The 20,168-nt window shown below is 38.7% G+C and overlaps 1 protein-coding gene across 1 annotated transcript in view; it reads right to left on the reverse strand.

The window, feature by feature from the left end:
* The window catches only part of LOC124799271 (gamma-tubulin complex component 6), a 243,404-nt gene that overhangs the window by 150,074 nt on the left and 73,162 nt on the right, over positions 1-20,168 (reverse strand). Inside the window, exons 4-7 of the mRNA XM_047262836.1 lie at positions 16,063-16,283; positions 13,361-13,469; positions 8,384-8,580; positions 2,909-3,065 (exon numbers count right to left, since the gene is read on the reverse strand). Of these exons, the coding sequence (XP_047118792.1) occupies positions 2,909-3,065; positions 8,384-8,580; positions 13,361-13,469; positions 16,063-16,283 (684 nt within the window). The remainder of the gene's footprint in view (positions 1-2,908; positions 3,066-8,383; positions 8,581-13,360; positions 13,470-16,062; positions 16,284-20,168) is intronic.

Raw genomic sequence — 20,168 nt, forward strand, 5'->3', positions numbered from 1 at the left:
AAGCAGTCCACCAACAAGCAGCAGCTTTATTGCTGTTGCTCAGTACGTTGATGTACACTGATCAGCCAGAAGACAACGACCACTGACCTACCACCAATGTAAACCCATGCAGGCAATAGCAGCGTCACTTGACCAGGAATGAAAGCTAGTCAACGCACGACAGTGTATGTAGAGTCAGTGAGCGTATTGTAAATGTTTAGAATGGGGAAGGTGTGCAATCTATCTGAGTTTGACTGAAGGTACAGGGTTATTACAAATGATTGAAGCAATTTCACAGCTCTACAATAACTTTATTATTTGAGATATTTTCACAATGCTTTGCACACACATACAAAAACTCAAAAAGTTTTTTTAGGCATTCACAAATGTTCGATATGTGCCCCTTTAGTGATTCGGCAGACATCAAGCCGATAATCAAGTTCCTCCCACACTCGGCGCAGCATGTCCCCATCAATGAGTTCGAAAGCATCGCTGATGCGAGCTCGCACTTCTGGCACGTTTCTTGGTAGAGGAGGTTTAAACACTGAATCTTTCACATAACCCCACAGAAAGAAATCGCATGGGATTAAGTCGGGAGAGCGTGGAGGCCATGACATGAATTGCTGATCATGATCTCCACCACGACCGATCCATCGGTTTTCCAATCTCCTGTTCAAGAAATGCCGAACATCATGATGGAAGTGCGGTGGAGTACCATCCTGTTGAAAGATGAAAATAGCTCCCTGCTTGCGTTATTCGTCGACTTCCGTGGGCTACGCGTGAAACTTGCCCACACGCGTTGAACCGTTCTTCGCTCACTGCAGGCCGACCCGTTGATTTCCCCTTACAGAGGCATCCAGAAGCTTTAAACTGTGCATACCATCGCCGAATGGAGTTAGCAGTTGGTGGATCTTTGTTGAACTTCGTCCTGAAGTGTCGTTGCACTGTTATGACTGACTGATGTGAGTGCATTTCAAGCACGACATACGCTTTCTCGGCTCCTGTCGCCATTTTGTCTCACTGCGCTCTCGAGCGCTCTGGCGGCAGAAACCTGAAGTGCGGCTTAAGCTGAACAAAACTTTATGAGTTTTTCTACGTATCTGTAGTGTGTCGTGACCATACGTCAATGAATGGAGCTACAGTGAATTTATGAAATTGCTTCAATCATTTGTAATAGCCCTGTATATTGTGATGGGCTTGAGGCTTAAGACAAGCATTTTGGAAGCTGGGCATCTTGTCGGGTGTTTGAGGAGTGCTATGGAGAGTGTCTTCAACACATGGCAAAGCCAAGGTGAAACCATGTCCCGATGTCGTGGGGTTGGTTTGCTGCTCCTTATTACAGAAGTCAGATGTCATAGGCTGGACAGATTGGTAAAACCGGACAGGCAGTGAACTATGGGGGAACCAACATCAGACCTTAATGCTAGACAGAGTACAAGTGTGTCTGAACACAAAGTGCACCGGACTCTCCTAACGATGGGCCTCCATAGCTGATGACCCATTCATGTGCCAATGTTAACACCACAACATCAGCAACTATGACAAAAATGGGCACACGAACATCAGCACTGGACATAGGTGCATTGGCAGAGCACTGCATAATCTGCTGAATTCCGATACCTTCCTCATCATAATTATGGGAGGGAGCGTATCATCTTCCAGGGGAACAGCTCCTTGACACCTGTAATGCAAGACAAAGACAAGCTGGTGGTGGTTCCATGATGCTCTGGGGAACATTCATGTGGGCATCCATGGGTCCAGTGGAGCTCGTGCAAGGTACCATAATGGCCAGAGAGTATCGTACACTGGTTGCAGACCATGTACATCCTTTCAAGACCATCATGTTTCCTGATGACAGTGGCATCTTTAACACGAAAATGCACTGTGTTAGAAGGCCAGAAGCATGATGGAATGGTTCAAGGAACACAGTGATGAGTTCCAATTGATGTGCTGGCCACCCAATTCACCAGATCTGAGCCCAATCAAAACACATCTGTGATGTGACTGAACATGGCATCAGGGCTCATCACCCCCCACCAGCCCACCCCCTCCCTGGAATTTGGTGACTTGTGTGTGCAGGTGTGGTGCCAACTCCCTTCAGCAACCTATTGAGGCCTCATTGCGTCCATGCCATGGCGTGTCACCACTATTATCTGTGCCGAAGGTGGACATACCGGCTATTAGGTAGGTGATCATAATGCTCTGGTTGATCAGTGTATAATTAGGAAACTGTTATTCATCCACTGTTTTCACTGTTTCACTGACGTTAAAGTACTAAAAAGCTGTTGACTTCTCGCTGTGTATTTTTACTCGCATTCTTAAACTCCTGATTATACATTCATGTTTTTATATCTGTTGAATGTAACTTAATTAACATTTATCTTGAAAAGTGAGATTCCTACACGACAATATAAAATATGGCTGTATTAATAGAAATAAGCCACAACAAGAGTACTCCTGTGTAACATATATAATCAAGTTTTCCATATACTTGTGTTTCATCTTGATTCCTTTGAAGCTAAATTAGGGTTTTACAAATGCATGCAAGATCCTTCCATATTCTTATGTAAGCTACATCAAACGTTGCATTCACTACAATGACATCATGCTGGGATCTTTGGTAGTTTTATTTTGAGTAAAATCTATTACATGTAAGTACCCACAATGAGCTAATACAATTTTGTTACAGCCCACTGTCCATCCCTTGAATACTGGACACCCACTTCTTCCACATTCTTGAAATGATGTTGGATTCTGCAGAATACTTCACATTCTTAGATAAATGTTTCTGAGATTTCTTAACTACAGGCAATGAATAAAGCTCTGAAGGCAGACAACATAACAAGTGACACAATGTTTTGAAAACAAATCACATATAATGAAACTACATGCAGAGTAAAGTTTGGGAGTAATAAGCGCTGCACCATACCTTATTATAAGGGAATGTATCACTAGCAACTCCATCCAGAAGATACCGAATATCAGCCAGCAACTGATCCATTTGCAGCACTTTCAAGTGGGATGCACCAGGTGCAACAACAGTACGCCTTCTTACAGCCTGCTGTCTCATATGCAGCACCCACAGCCTGTGTTATAAAACACACGGTAGAGAGAGAGAGAGAGAGAGAGAGAGAGAGAGAGAGAGAGAGAGAAAGAGAGAGAGAGAGAGAGTGTGTGTGTGTGTGGTGGGAGCATACTTGTTCATCAAGAAATGCAAATAAAAAGATATAGTAATGTAATAAATTCTCAAATTTCAAAAAGACACTATATCACCATCAAGAATTGCAATTGAAATAATGATGACCAGAAATAGCAGCAGTTCATGATAAAAAGAACTGAGTACCACAGTTCCATTTTGAAATGCTGAAATTAAGCACACTAAACAACATAAAAATTGGCTGGCAGAAATAGCAGTCAAGTTGAACTCATACACTGATAGGTGCAAATGTAATGTAACATACGTTTTCCAGTTAACACTGTAGATGTCAATAAGAAGCAAAATTGCTTATATATTATGAAAAAAATGATCCTCTCAATATTATAGACTGGGTTCTAGAGGGCACAAAAAATTAAATTTTCTGAAGATGTAGCAAAAAGTTCATTATGGTGGTGTGTTACAGGTTTATTCTAGGTTAGATTGCATTTATCTTTCAGTGTGGCAGATACATTCTTTTGTTTCAACTATTACACAAGTCTGCACTACAGCATGAAACAAATATCCTTCATATGAATCAAACAATGGAAAATCCAGGATGGAATGTAACAATATTAGAGAAGGAAAGTTGCTACTCACCACATAGCGGAGATGCTGAGTCACGATAGGCACAACAAAAAGATTCACACAATTATGGCTTTCGGCCAGTAAGCCCTTTGTCAGTAATATACACACACACACACACACACACACACACACACACAAATGCAACTTGCACACACGTCTGCAGTCTCAGACAACTGAAACCACACCAGTTTCAGAGACTGCAGATGTGTGTGCAAGTTGCGTTTGTGTGAGTGTGTGTGTGCACATGTGTGTGTCTATTGCTGACAAAGGCTTTAATGGCCAAAGCTATAATTTGTGAATCCTATCGCGACTCAGCATCTCCACTATATGGTGAGTAGCAACTTTCCTTCTCTAATATCCTTCATATGGCATCATACAGTTAATAATCCACAATAGATGTGATTGTATATTGGCTAGAAATCAAACTGGGAGAGTTTTAGCAGTGAAAATAATAAAACTGAGGGCAACCTGTAAACTTATTGTATGCAACTTCAGACAGTAGCCCATCTATATGGTATGGATCTGATGTGGAGCTTGTGACTTCTGAAAAGTTGTTGTTGTTGTGGTCTTCAGTCCTGAGACTGGTTTGATGCAGCTCTCCATGCTACTCTATCCTGTGCAAGCTTTTTCATCTCCCAGTACCTACTGCAACCTACATCCTTCTGAATCTGCTTAGTGTATTCATCTCTTGGTCTCCCTCTACGATTTTTACCCTCCACGCTGCCCTCCAATACTAAATTGGTGATCCCTTGATGCCTCAGAACATGTCCTACCAACCGATCCCTTCTTCTGGTCAAGTTGTGCCACAAACTTCTCTTCTCCCCAATCCTATTCAATACTTCCTCATTAGTTATGTGATCTACCCATCTAATCTTCAGCATTCTTCTGTAGCACCACATTTCGAAAGCTTCTATTCTCTTCTTGTCCAAACTATTTATCGTCCATGTTTCACTTCCATACATGGCTACACTCCATACGAATACTTTCAGAAATGACTTCCTGACACTTAAATCAATACTGGATGTTAACAAATTTCTCTTCTTCAGAAACGCTTTCCTTGCCATTGCCAGCCTACATTTTATATCCTCTCTACTTCGACCATCATCAGTTATTTTGCTCCCCAAATAGCAAAACTCCTTTACTACTGTAAGTGCCTCATTTCCTAATCTAATTCCCTCAGCATCACCCGACTTAATTAGACTACATTCCATTACCCTTGTTTTGCTTTTGTTGATGTTCATCTTATATCCTCCTTTCAAGACACTGTCCATTCCATTCAACTGCTCTTCCAAGTCCTTTGCTGTCTCTGACAGAATTACAATGTCATCGGCAAACCTCAAAGTTTTTATTTCTTCTCCATGAATTTTAATATCTACTCCGAATTTTTCTTTTGTTTCCTTTACTGCTTGCTCAATATACAGATTGAACAACATCGGGGAGAGGCTACAACCCTGTCTTACTCCCTTCCCAACCACTGCTTCCCTTTCATGTCCCTCGACTCTTACAACTGCCATCTGGTTTCTGTACAAATTGTAAATAGCCTTTCGCTCCCTGTATTTTACCCCTGCCACCTTTAGAATTTGAAAGAGAGTATTCCAGTCAACATTGTCAAAAGCTTTCTCTAAGTCTACAAATGCTAGAAACGTAGGTTTGCCTTTCCTTAATCTTTCTTCTAAGATAAGTCGTAAGGTCAGTATTGCCTCACGTGTTCCTGTGTTTCTACGGAATCCAAACTGATCTTCCCCGAGGTTGGCTTCTACTAGTGTTTCCATTCGTCTGTGAAGAATTCGTGTTAGTATTTTGCAGCTGTGACTTATTAAGCTGATAGTTCGGTAATTTTCACATCTGTCAACACCTGCTTTCTTTGGGATTGGAATTATTATATTCTTCTTGAAGTCTGAGGGTATTTCGCCTGTTTCATACATCTTGCTCAACAGATGGTAGAGTTTTGTCAGGACTGGCTCTCCCACGGCCGTCAGTAGTTCCAATGGAATATTGTCTACTCCGGGGGCCTTGTTTCGACTCAGGTCTTTCAGTGCTCTGTCAAACTCTTCACGCAGTATCATATCTCCCATTTCATCTACATCTACATCCTCTTCCATTTCCATAATATTGTCCTCAAGTACATCGCCCTTGTATAGACCCTCTATATACTCCTTCCACCTTTCTGCTTTCCCTTCTTTGCTTAGAACTGGGTTTCCATCTGAGCTCTTGATATTCATACAAGTCGTTCTCTTATCTCCAAAGGTCTCTTTAATTTTCCTGTAGGCGGTATCTATCTTACCCCTAGTGAGATAGGCCTCTACATCCTTACATTTGTCCTCTAGCCATCCCTGCTTAGCCATTTTGCACTTCCTGTCGATCTCATTTTTGAGACGTTTGTATTCCTTTTTGCCTGCTTCATTTACTGCATTTTTATATTTTCTCCTTTCATCAATTAAATTCAATATTTCTTCTGTTACCCAAGGATTTCTACTAGCCCTCGTCTTTTTACCTACTTGATCCTCTGCTGCCTTCACTACTTCATCCCTCAAAGCTACCCATTCTTCTTCTACTGTATTTATTTCCCCCATTCCTGTCAATTGCTCCCTTATGCGCTCCCTGAATCTCTGTACAACCTCTGGTTCTTTTAGTTTATCCAGGTCCCATCTCCTTAAATTCCCACCTTTTTGCAGTTTCTTCAGTTTTAATCTACAGGTCATAACCAATAGATTGTGGTCAGAGTCCACATCTGCCCCTGGAAATGTCTTACAATTTAAAACCTGGTTCCTAAATCTCTGTCTTACCATTATATAATCTATCTGATACCTTTTAGTATCTCCAGGGTTCTTCCATGTGTACAACCTTCTTTCATGATTCTTAAACAAAGTGTTAGTTATGATTATGTTGTGCTCTGTGCAAAAATTCGACCAGGCGGCTTCCTCTTTCATTTCTGTCCCCCAATCCATATTCACCTACTATGTTTCCTTCTCTCCCTTTTCCTACACTCGAATTCCAGTCACCCATGACTATTAAATTTTCGTCTCCCTTCACAGTCTGAATAATTTCTTTTATTTCATCATACATTTCTTCAATTTCTTCGTCATCTGCTGAGCTAGTTGGCATATAAACTCTTATTGGATGTATAATTACTGACTGTGTAGGATCTTGGAAGGCCTGCAATCACCACAGCAGTTGACTTCCATTGCTACAGAGATCACTGCTATTCTAGAACATTCTAGAATGTTGCACAATTTGACAACTGCAGCAACTGTCAGGTGTTATTGACAATGTGGTTGGGATTTCACACAGGTTTTGGTAAGCACAGAGGAGAGTCAGTGGTGGAACCTTGCTAAGAGCAGACCTACATCTTCTGAGTATGCAGGAGACAGATAATGATTTCAGTGAGTTCTATTTAACTGTCAAGGATTGTGTTTTATTTTTCATTTGACCTCTGAGCTTGTTTAGATACATATTCATGAAGTCTCAAGTGACCCATTAATAATGTGACAATTACTGAGGAGAAAACAGATGAGACAAGAATTAGAACAGATGTTACACAATGGTGCTACTTGTCACTAAAGCTTTTCAATACTTATGCTGAGAAATCTATAGACAAATCATTTATATAACAAAGGCATAATAGTACAAGGAGAAGAGATGTAGATGATTGTGCGGAGAGGACAACAATTGGAGAAAGTACTACAATTTATGATTAAGATGGTTCTACAAGTGGAAAAACCCTTATGGAATAGGATAAATTCACTAAAAAAACTTAAGTGCTGAGAATCAGCAAAATTCAAGGTTCTGCCAAAGTATTATTGAAAGGGCATCTCATCGAAAAAAAAAAAAAAAAAAAAAATTTTAGGTACTTTGCAAATTTGTTGGCTGAAAATAAAAGCTGTGTTGAGGAAATAAGAAGTGGAATACCTAGAGGGAGGGGGGTGGCGAGGGGAGCGGGAAGTTTTGAAACGATGGAAATTTTGTTAGCAGCAAACAGAATTTCAAAAAGTCTAAGAAATGGATTCAAAAGTTTTTTTCTGGAATGTAGAGCTATAAGGCAATGAATCATGGACAGTAAAAGAAAAAATGGAAAATGCTTGAATAATTTTGAAGTGTGACTGCCAAGAAAATGCTTAAAGTGGAATGAAGCAATAAAATGAGGAACAATGAAATATTTGGAAAAAAAAGTAGGAGAGGAAAGATTAGTGGAAATGATAATACTGAGGAAAACATTTTAGATAGGACACTTATTGTGAAGAAACTGCCTAGTCTGAAGAGTTGTCAAAGGAAAGATTGGACAGCACCCAGTTGATACCTACTGCAATACAGATTTACCAAAGAAGAAACAATGTAATATGCTATGTTATGCATGGCAGTATAGGAGAGGCAATGAAACCTGAGAATTGTTCCCTTGAATGACAGAACTTTACTGATGTCATAAATATATGCTAAACCTGTGCAGTAATGTAAAACAGCAAAAGAACCACTATCAAAGCAATGAGTGGAAATAAAAGCTTATCCTGCACAGTGGGTTACATATCATTATGATACAACACATGGATGGAAAGCTTGAAACAAAATGAAGTAGTTAACAATCTGAAGCAAAATGCTACAAGTATTTTTAAAAATGCCCATTAATACCTGTGAATTGCTTCTGGTTTTTCACTTAAGAAAGGTTTTTCAAGTGGAGGCAGACGTGACCCATATGCCTCCCAAGTTCTATGGTTTACCCGAGCTAAGATCTCTTGATCACTTGGTGCATGATGGTCATGAAAATCACACTCAGGAGAGGCATTGGCATGTTCTGCTGCTGGTGTCCCATACCCTTCATCTGGAGTCTAGCATTTCAAAACAAAAACAGAGGAATATATTATAGGAATCAATTATTAGCAAATTTACATTTTTATGCCACTGCCAAAAGAAAGCACAAGTCACCAACAGTTAATAAAGACAATGAATTTTTTTAGTTGTAAAAATATGTTGCACCTCCATCTAATAGAGAACCCATAATATATGATATAGTACAGCAGAGACTCATCAAATGTAGAGTAGTCTTATGTTGAAACACAAATAATCAATACAGTCAACAAAAATATTTTTTTCCTCATAGACTTCAGTTTGGAAGATACTCCTGCAGGGAGAAATGGTCTGATTGTTAGCATCATCAGTGGGAGATAATTAGCAATATGCTTCATAAGAAAAATTTGTTTTAAGTATGTAATAATAATTTTGCTTGTTCACATTTGACAGTATTTTGCTCATTTCACTACCTGAGTTGTTCAAATGCCTCATAAAGATATGACTATAAGCCATTTTATCAATAAATCTTTCTCAACCATAAATCAAAACTGGTAATATGCACTGGTTGTAATCTTCACTTACAGACACAACAGAAACTTTATTTTCAAAACCCTAATTTACAAAAAGCCCACCAGGTCATTTACACTCTTCTGTTAATTTATTTCACTGTCCATATAGTCACTGTCTTTAATTGACCCAGCAACAAAAAAGTCAACAATTGGATTTATGAGCTTGTACTTACCGTATTTACTCGAATCTAAGCCGCACTTTTTTTCCAGTTTTTGTAATCCAAAAAACCGCCTGCGGCTTAGAATCGAGTGCAAAGCAAGCGGAAGTTCTGAAAAATGTTGGTGGGTGCCGCCACAACTAACTTCTGCCGTCGAATATATGTAGCGCCACACAGGCATGCTTTGTAGGCACAAAGATACATACTGGCACCAAAATCTCTGCGTCAGTAAATAAATTAAAAAAAAGTGGAAGACGAGCCTTTTTCGTCCGCCCAGAGTTTCGACCACTGCATTTTGGTACATTATCCAACGAAGTAAATACAAATTCTGTATTGTTGATCTTCGAATGTAGCAGCATTTCAATGTACAACGAAAATCCGACTGGCAAGACTGTTTGGGATGTTTGTCAATATGGCCAACTCTACGTTCTGAATTTTTTCCTACCTGTGAGAAGAGATGGTTGCTAATAGGAGCTTTTATGAATTGTGAATCACATGTAGTATTCTCTTCGCCATAAGATTAATACGAATATAAACATTTTGCCATGTATTGTTTCGTGTGTGCTACTATCTCATTTAAATCCTGTCTGCCTAATAAACTACGAAACTAGAGTGAGACAACAGCAAACGGGGAAGAATATACATATCATGTCATGTTTATATTCGTATTATTCTTATGCCTGATAGTGATACAGTCAGAAATGAAGCACGGCAACTGACTATATTTTTAAATCTAAGATGACTCTAATTTCTGTGCAGAATGTAATGAACTAAAGAGGCGCCTGCAAAGATTTTGGAACGGAGAAAAATTTTCGCTAAAATTTCGTTCAGAACATCATCTATCATACGCAGTCTGTTATTTGGTACTTGTTGATCATTATCAAAGAAAGCAGCAGTGTAAGTAACAACAAATGTTTCGCTAATGAGACGATTCCTCTCTATTTTTTATTTGTAAGCGGCGGTAGCGCGCACAAAAGCAAGCCGCGCCGCGAGCGGCGACAGGCCGTAAACACGCACTATCAGAATGCGACAAACAATGCATGACGCAGTGCAGTATTGCATTTTCAGCTTGGAGTGACGTAAACACCTATAACAAAGAGAACGGCATTATCAGATCAAAGAAAAGTAAGCAATCAATTCAAACCAGACGAAGCACGTGAAAAAGGAAGGATATCCGTATAAATACGGACGGAGCGCGTGACGCGTAGCAATGGCTACCTGGTAAACCGTAACCGCTAAGCTTACGACTCGAACCAAACTACTGCAGCTGTATCGTCATTCATTCGACCTAAATTGTCTCTCATATTACAACTAGACGAACTTTGTTTCAATTTGGAGGTGCGACCTAAAACTTTTCTCTCCCCTTGAATTTTGAGTCTCAAATTTCAGGTGCGGCTTAGATTCGGGAAAATTTTTTTTCCTTGATTTCGAGTCTCATTTTTCAGGTGCGGCTTGGATTCGAGTAAATAATGTACTTTGTACAATTTTGTTTTTAATGTGTTGATTATACACTGAAGCGCCAAAGAAACTGGTAGAGGCATGCGTATGCAGATACAGAGATACGTAAACAGACAGCATATGGCACTATAGTTGGTAATGCCTATATAAGACAACAAACACCTGGCACAGTTGTTAGATCAGTTACTGCTGCTATGGCAGGTTATCAAGATTTAAGTGAGTCTGAATGTTGTGTTGTAGTTGGCCTATGAGCACCTCTGAGATAGTGATGAAGTGAGGATTTTCCCGTACGACCATTTCATGAGTGTATTGTGAATATCAGGAATCGAGTAAAACATCAAATCTCCAACATTGCTGCAGCCGGAAAAAGATCCTGTAAGATGAACGGGACCAATGACAACTGAAGAGAATCTTTCAATTTGACAGAAGTGCAACCCTTCCACAAATCCCTGCAGATTTCCGTGCTGGACTATCAACAAGTGTCAGCCCGAACCAGTCAACAAAACATCATTGATGTGGGCTTTCAGAACATGACACAGAGCTTTACGCCTTGCCTGGGCCCGTCATCACCAACACTGGATTGTTGATGACTGGAAACATGTTGCCTGGTTGGGCAAGTTTCATTTCAAATTGTATTGAGTGGATGAACGAGTATGGAGACAACCTCATGACTCCATGGACCCTGCATGTCAGCAGAGGACTGTTCAAGCTGGTGAAGCCTCTGTAATGGTGTGGGGCATGTGCAGTTGGAGTGATATGGAATGCTTAATACATCTAGATATGACTCTGACAGATGACACATATGTAAACATCCTGTCTGATCACCTGCATCCATTCATATCCATTGTGCATTCCGACAGACTTGAGCAATTCCAGCAGGACAATACGACACCCCACACATCCAGAATTGCTACAGACTGGCTCCAGGAACACTCTTCCGAGTTTAAACACTTTCACTGGCCACCAAACTCCACAGAAATGAACATTATTGAGCATATCTGGGATGCCTTGCAAAGTGGTATTTAGAAGAGATCTCCATCCCCTCATACTCTTACAGATTTATGAACAGTTCTGCACGATTTGTAGTGTCAGTTCCCTCCAGCACTACTTCAGACAGTAGCTGAGTCTAGGCCACATCGTTTTGCCTCACTTCTGTGTGCTCGCAGGTTCCCTACACGATATTAGGCAGATGTACCAGTTTCTTTGGCTTTTCAGTTTACATTATTTTAGTCTTCTTATAACTGATTTTCTGACCTACATTAAAAGATGCTCTATGGATTTCTTCTATTTGCTGTTTAAGTTTATCTGCACTAGAAGCAAACAATACAAGATCATCAATAAATGTAATTAGAGAAAAAACATGCAAAACAAAGTAACAAAATAAAAATATCAAAAACAGAGGCACACACCAACAATAACTAGAGAATTCTAATACAGATGGTACATAGAAAAATGTAGCAATACTGGTAATGGAAGAAAAAGGATAAATTTATGGTGAAGACAGTGTCAATAGGATCACGTGCAGGGCGAGAGCCAAGCACATGCTGGAAAGACAGTTTCCATCTTTAAAAGCATTTTTGTTAGGAAAGAATGTTGCAATGGCCCCAGTGCTGTAACAAGCACCCATGTCTTTGCTGCTACGTTGCACACCACACTTAGTAATAAGATATGAGGTGTTGCTTGTGAAGTAATTTTGAGGTTGTTAATCTTGCTGATGGTCTGGTGGGTACACTGGCAATATAATGCAAACTTTTACACATGTGGGCAGGCACACTGTAAATATGGAAAGGAAGAAGGAAGATCAAGTTGTTAGAGATACCACAAACTCAGATTGTGGAAGGATTGGAAACGAAGTCAGGCACGTCCTTTCCTAAGGAACCATCCTGGACTGCATCTTAGGCAATTTAGGAAAACTACAGAAAATCTAAATCTTGATGGCCAGACAGGATTTTGAACCATCACCCTCTCATAGGCAAGTTCAGTGTTTAGCCATAGGGCCACATCACTCAGTGCTATAAACATGAAAGAAATTATTGGAAAAAAACACTTTTTCTTTTCCAAAAGGGGCCGTATTTACATTCATTCCTTGTAAAATTTATCGAATGAAGAGACATGATATGGACCTGTGAATTCCTTGCTCAATGGCCAAGTCGGCTACCCAGCTTTCATTGAACATTGAACAGTCACTTGGAATTTCACTAGCACAATATTTCAACATGTACCAACACTGCTGGTAAATAAACATGTTCCACTTTTGGCTATAACTTTGTCGACAGCTACCACTTCTGCCCAACTGCCAGGCATTAAATGCTCATTCACTTTGGACATTTTACAGTCTCAAAGTCCCTGGTATATCCACCAGCAGTATTGGATAACTAAGTGACTCTTTGTCCATTTAAATCCAGCAAAACATAACTGAAAATTATATTAAGATGTGTACATGTACAATGAAACGTGTGAACAAGTAAAATGCAACAATGCCAAAACATAGCTGAAAATTACATTAAGATGTATTACATGTAAGATGAAATTTGTGAACAAGTAAAATTCAACTACTTTACATTGTTTAATATACTGAATTTTAATCCAAATTTCGTAAGATAACTGTTTGAAATAATACAGCAAAAACTTACCCTATCTCGTTCTTTACTTGCTTTTGGAATACACAGTTCTTTTGGGCTTTTTACCTCTGGGAAGTCTGGAATATCATATGGTAAAACACCTTCACCTTGTGCAGTTCCACTGAAACACATACAAATTACATTATTCAGCACATAACAGATTTAAATGGGATCCTAACATGAAAGCATAGTCACCAAGGGTGCCTATAACCGGGGGCAAGGGGGGCCACAGCTCCCTCCCAGCTCATTGAGAAAGGAAAAAATAGTGTAGCCAGGTGCTTTTCTTTCAAGAAAATGATATGTAGGTTTTTAACAGGGTCAGAACAGGAACTTTTCTAAGGCTACTTAGAAGTCGCCTTCCATCCTCAAAAATATTAAAAATACTCTATACCCCAACATCAAGGTGCCCCCCCTCCCCCCCAATAAACTATTGTATGGGTGTCATTGATAGTCACTGTCACTGATGCATAAAATTTGCTGTTCTATAACCAAGAACATTACATGTGCACAGGTATGTGCTTTTCTTGTTACTTCTTTTGGGTGACCGAACGAGGTGGTGCAGTAGTTAGCACACTGGACTCGCATTCAGGAGGATAACAGTTCAAACCCATACCTGGCCATCCAGATTTAGGTTTTCCATGGTTTCCCTAAATTGCTCCAGGCAAACGCCAGGACGGTTCCTTTCAAAGGGCATGGCTGATTTCCTTCCCCATCCTTGCCACAATCTGAAAACACTTCGATGTCGACAGGACATTAAACTCAATCTTCCTTCCTTTCCCTTCTCTTGGGTGATACAAATTATGTTGCTTGTGGGGAAAAAAATTATATTTATGAGTAACGACTACTACAACTTAAAGACAGATAGTCTCCTAACAAACATAACTCATGTTTTTCATTTGGAGCAAGGAAAAACATTCTGTCTTATAACCGGGACATGCATATCATTTATCAATGTTGAGTACAAAAGCCGGCCAGAGTGGCTGAGTGGTTCTAGGCGCTACAGTCTGGAAGCGCGCGACTGCTACAGTCACAGGTGCGAATCCTGCCTCTGGCATGGATATGTGTGATGTCGTTAGGTTTAAGTAGTTCTAAGTTCTAGGGGAGTGATGACCTCAGAAGTTAAGTCTCATAGTGCTCAGAGCCATTTTCAGTACATAAGGGTAAATATGACTTCAGATGAAGAGAAAGGGGAAGACATATGAAGCCAAAATGAACAACAGACTTTCATCTTCTTACTTTGAATTATCAGCCACCCATGACCTTACATTATAGCCTGTTACAGAATTTCAATCTTTGCTATTATTTGGCTTTAGCCTACTGTTTTCTGTTTTAGACCTGCACTCTATTTATCCTTTCCATCAGAGGAAAAAATTGAGGCATTTAATTTTTCCATTTGATACACAAGCTATATTTATACACTTTTTCATCTTCTAAGAACTTTACACATCTTCAACTTAACCTTACCGTTACCCAACAAAGTCAAAATCTGTACCTTATCTGAATTGAAGATGTGTAGGATGCACTCAGTTTTCTCTGCAGCTCCATCCACAGCTCTTTCAGCTCTGTAATTGTGTGTGGAGTTCATGATTTTAAAATGACAGATAGTCATAGCAAAAGGACAGCCACAGTTTGTTGTTGCATTGCAACTTTGTTGTTTCTTTAATTCTTTCTAAAAAGAAAATTAATGTTTGACTATTTTCTTCATTGCACTGTCATGAGTCATGTCAGGTTCCAGAAGTTTCAGATTCTGGTAGCTTTCAATTGAAGCCAAAAGTGCATTTTTACTTCTTTTTTTCCATGTAGGTCACGATGACAACAACCTGAGGTTCAGGTAACTGGCAAGATCACGAATGTGCAAACTGTGTGATTACTGGAGGGCACTGCATATTTTATAGTCATGAAAAACAAGTCTCTTGCACAGGCAAATCGCCTGCTTGAAATGCGCGGTAGTAACTGGTATTTGTACAGTTTATCACTCAAACATGATGTCATATGTGATAAAAAGCACAGTTAAACTGAAACTGTGTAGGACCCCTCAAGTTTTCTTCAATTTTCTACTGCCAAATCATCACTCCTAAGAGCTAATAAAGGTTATTAAGATGATAACCACATACTGAATTTCACTGCCAGGTAACTCACAAAAAAATCTTATGAAAGTATTTTATACTATGGTAGTTTTAGCTAACAAGATGGGAAAATAATATCAACACAAGTGATTTACAAACAAAAATTTGTTTCTTTTTTTCTCTTTTTTATTACTGAATGTGTCTCGGTTATGACTTCTAAAAAGTGTATGAGTTACAAGAGATCAGATTGTAGTATAAGCAGACACCAGAATATGAGACTGCTAATGATGAAATAGAAGTAATAATTGTATTTGCAACACTATAACTCAAACTGAAGGAACAGAAATCAAAATAAAAACTTACAAAAATTTGAATATTCCAAATTCGTTAAGGCTACTTGCTGATGTATTACCTACAGGTTTTTGTCTCAGGGTCTTTGGCTGATATTTGTTTAATGATTTTAAGAAAAAATCAGCTGCAAATCCTGAGACAAAAACCAAGAAGCAGTATGTCATTTGAATATTTGTCATAGATCTTGAACTCACAGGACTCTTTCAAGCAAATTCAAGAGGATATGTTTGTTATGTTGCTTCAGATAACAATATTTCATCAGACAGCAATAAGGAACAATATTATGTTAAATGATACCTTTGATAATCAATCTGGAAGAACTTGCTGAGTCCTGTACCTAGTGGCTCAGAAAAAGGGTACCATCCTCCTGGTGGTAAATAAGGACATTCAGTTCCATACACAGTTGAAACAAACTTCTCAACAGGTGGCAGGATAAACAGTTGAGGGCCATACTGTGGATATGCATTTGGATACCGTTTTGAAAATTCAGCATCTAATTGACCTGGTTTGAAACTGACCTATGGAAAAAAAATGTAAAAATTTGAGAATCACATGACTTATTAAATTCACCTGCTAGGAGAAACATTGTTGAAAGCTTTGGTTGGCTAATATGTCAATTTAGAATAAAGATAATTACACAAAATATATTTTTAGTTCACTTCATGCAATGGCTATGATATACGTCATCCTGCTCCACATTATGAGCATGCAACAATAAGTCAGAAGAAAACTGACACTTAAAACCATATAAAAAACAACAAAGTGTTACTTCTTTACATATCAGCCAAGAAAATACAAGCTGACAGTAATGGGAAAATTATTATTTGTCTGGCATCAGTGGCATCTGGGCTGTTGCAGAACAAGCAGTTTGTACTGAAGAGGATCCACAGCCAGTGAAGAAGGCTGTGCTTGGAAATCACTTAACAGTTTTTCTTTTGGGCCATTCTGAGATTGCAAACTGTAAGGCCCAAGGGATGATAAATAAGAGCACATGTATCAAGATACTCAAAACTTCTCAAAGTATTTCTCATATAGTATGCTCCATGAGATTCTCGGGAATATAAGCACATTTCTGACATCAAAATCCTTAGAAATTTGAGTGTCTGATAACAACTGGCTCAAATTCTTGTAGAATGGATCAGTAGGCTGAGTCATAAATGAAGGCATGGGTTTTTGTACACAGCAATTAGCATATTTGCAATATGGTAAGCCTGCAGTTTCAAACAACACACAGAAAATTCATTCATTTCATCTGAGCTTTCTCATTTGTTTGGAATCGGCAGAAGAGAGCTGTACTAATTTTAGTATGTGTGGTGCATACTGATCGGAAGAAAGGGGAAATCATGGACCTGAGAATATTTGTTATCAGTACAATAGTTTTGAAATGCAAAATACAACATTTGTAGTACTACGAAATATTTCAAGGCAGTGAGGCATCAACAAGTAGCTCTTGTTTTTTGTCGGCTACTAGTGCAGATATGATTAATAATGACAACACATATTTCACCTTCTGGGAGTGAGAGTTTTCTTTTATGTACATTAGGCTGCAACATTTTGATTATGTCACCATAAGTATGGCATGAATTAGACTTATTTTATTGGTCATAATCTTATATATTACTCGCCTACTTGCCTGCTTCTGCTCTGACAATAATACGTATTTGGACAGACAGATATTTCAGCTTTGGAACTTGTTTAGGACACAAATTGTGGTGTGAACAAAGACATGCACCACAGACTGTAGAGTCTGTAGTATTTGTTTTACATTTGAAAATGGAATATTGTATTGAGTAAAATAAAACTTTAAGCATTAAACTTAAAAAGAAGAAGAAGAAAAAAAGTGTTGTGGCACTAAGGCAAATTGACATTGATGGTTGTCTGGGGATGAATTATTGTGACAGTAACAACAGAGAGAGAATGCTGAATTCCAAAATTGTGACTTGTTTATAAAAAAAGGCACAAAAAGAAGATAAAAAGAACAACTTAGGGTATAATGCTTCATACTAAGTGTCGTCATAAACACGTGCCTTCTCTCTTCTGTGCAAGTTCTCTTTTGAGAACATTTATTAATTGATTCTATCAGTTTCAACTTCTACACTGCTGACATTCTTCCCCAGACTTCTGGAAGTATCATCATCATACTCATTTTTATTTGCAATATGATTGCTTTTTGTGCATCATTCTAAGATGGTCCCCAAATTTTCTACATGTGTAAATCAAAAGACAGGAGTGCCTTCAGCTGTTTTGGAGTGTTTGTACAAGAACAACAATAAAGAAAACGTAGCAGAGGTCTTAGTACCACTGGTCTATATGAAGATAAGAAAGCTATCAATCAGCTGACTGCTTACTTGCACAAATCCAACTCACATGACAAATATCAAGATAACTGACGAATTGAAACATGTCATGGACAATGACAAGCCCACAATATTGACATTAATAGACCTCATCAGACGTTTGCCTCCATAGCTGAGTGGTCAGTGTGCACAGCTGCCATGCAGAGGACCCAGAATCGATTTTCGATACTGCCAAGGATTTTTCTCGGTGAGAGGACTGGAACAGAGTGCTCTCAGCCTCATGCTGCCAATTGAGGAGCTACTTGACCAAGCACTAGCAGGCCGATGGTCTGATCTGGGTGAATGACAGTTTGTATTCAGTGGTCAGATGGATGCAAAACGCAAGACTTAAAATTAAAAGCAAAGGAGTGCCAAATAATTTCAGTATCCCTTCACAAATTAATTAGTTCTGAATTTAGCAAACAACTACCTCCTATTTTCCTCAATGGTATCCAGATACCATAACAGAAAACAGTGAAGAAGTTTGGATAACTCTGAATGAGCAGCCCAACTGGGTAGAAAATACCATCACCACATTCAGAAAGATTTCTGCTCACCTCTACGCCCTCCAAAAGATCCAGAGCATATTTCGAAATGGGGTGGGACATAAACTTGTGAAAACTCTACACAGCTAGTACTAACTATGAATGTTTGTGTATATTACATTTTCAACATGCATATATTTGACCATATTAGTGCTTAATAAGCACAGTTAGTATGGTTGGAATATGGTTGGGACAGATAAGTTATTTGACTACCATAAGTCACATCTACACCATCAACTACTAAGTGTGTATGCACCCCAGTAGGTCATATCAGAGATTAAGTATATATCATTTCATCAGTATTGTAACACAAGGTTTCATTCATCTACTGTCTGCCTCTGGAACAAGCTACCTTGCACTCTGTGCACAATTCATTGTTCTGTCACACTTAAGAAAAAGCTAAAGTATTTCCTCCTGTCAATCTCATTACTCTTTCCCAAAAATTAACTTATGTGGCCAGTTTCCAACTATCAACTAGTAAAGTAAATGCTCCCATCTTCTCCTTGTCATACTTCTTTCTCTTTCATTTCTCAGTCAGGTATGCACCTTTCTTTTCCCCTCTCTTCATTACTAGCGAGATGTGTCCCCCGATTCCTGTCCAACTTCTTATGTAGCTGCAATGATACACTAACTTATTTTTGTGCTTTATGCTTGAAGTTATGGTCTGGAGCTCCTGCTGTGCTAAGTGTAAGTTAAAAAGATGTAGATTTACTGCTTTCATTAAGAGTTATCTATATGATCTAATGTTATTTCTTACAGACTACATGATAAAAACTGTTCTGTTTATTGCTGCTTCTTTTTTATCTTAACTTTTTATGATTTCAAATTAAAATTTTAGAAAAAAGATAAATCATAGACTAATTCAACTGACAAGCATATACGGTATAATTCATTGGAAAACAATGAAGAGTATTTGTTTCTGAATACCATCAAAATTGTGTTTAGTTCTATGTAATTTTTTCTTGTAAATAAACTGTTATTTCCATATTACCTTAGACATTCTGGCAGATCAACTAAAAATGTGTCTGTTTAAAGCCACATATCGATATGAGCAATTGCAGCGAGTGGACTGTTCATTCTGTTTGCCTAACTACTATGTTTTGACCAGGGAAAGCTACAGTCAGTCAATAGCAAATTAGCCGAAGCTTTAGACTTAATCCAATATCTGCACTTCTAGGGTATAGTTCTTACATTAACAATAATTTGTTTGCAGACATAGTTGAGAGAGAGCAGCACAGTCCATCATTTCTTGAGGTGCTTTATTAGATTCTCATTAATTTGCTTATTTTTCTCAAGAAACTTGAGTGAGACAAATTTCCATTCCCACAGTGCATCTTTACAAGGTCTATTTTTCATTTCTATCTCCAGATCAGCTAGAAATGATTCTCTCACTCATTATTGCATGATAACTGATGCTCTGATGCCTAGATTTCTACTCACTTTACAGAGAGAGATTTGGGGTTAAATCTGCCAGTTCATTTCCTACAATTTCACAACGCAATAGTACCAATTGGAGGTTGAT

This window comes from Schistocerca piceifrons, chromosome 5 (genome assembly GCF_021461385.2).
Source record: "Schistocerca piceifrons isolate TAMUIC-IGC-003096 chromosome 5, iqSchPice1.1, whole genome shotgun sequence".
Taxonomy (NCBI): domain Eukaryota; kingdom Metazoa; phylum Arthropoda; class Insecta; order Orthoptera; family Acrididae; genus Schistocerca; species Schistocerca piceifrons.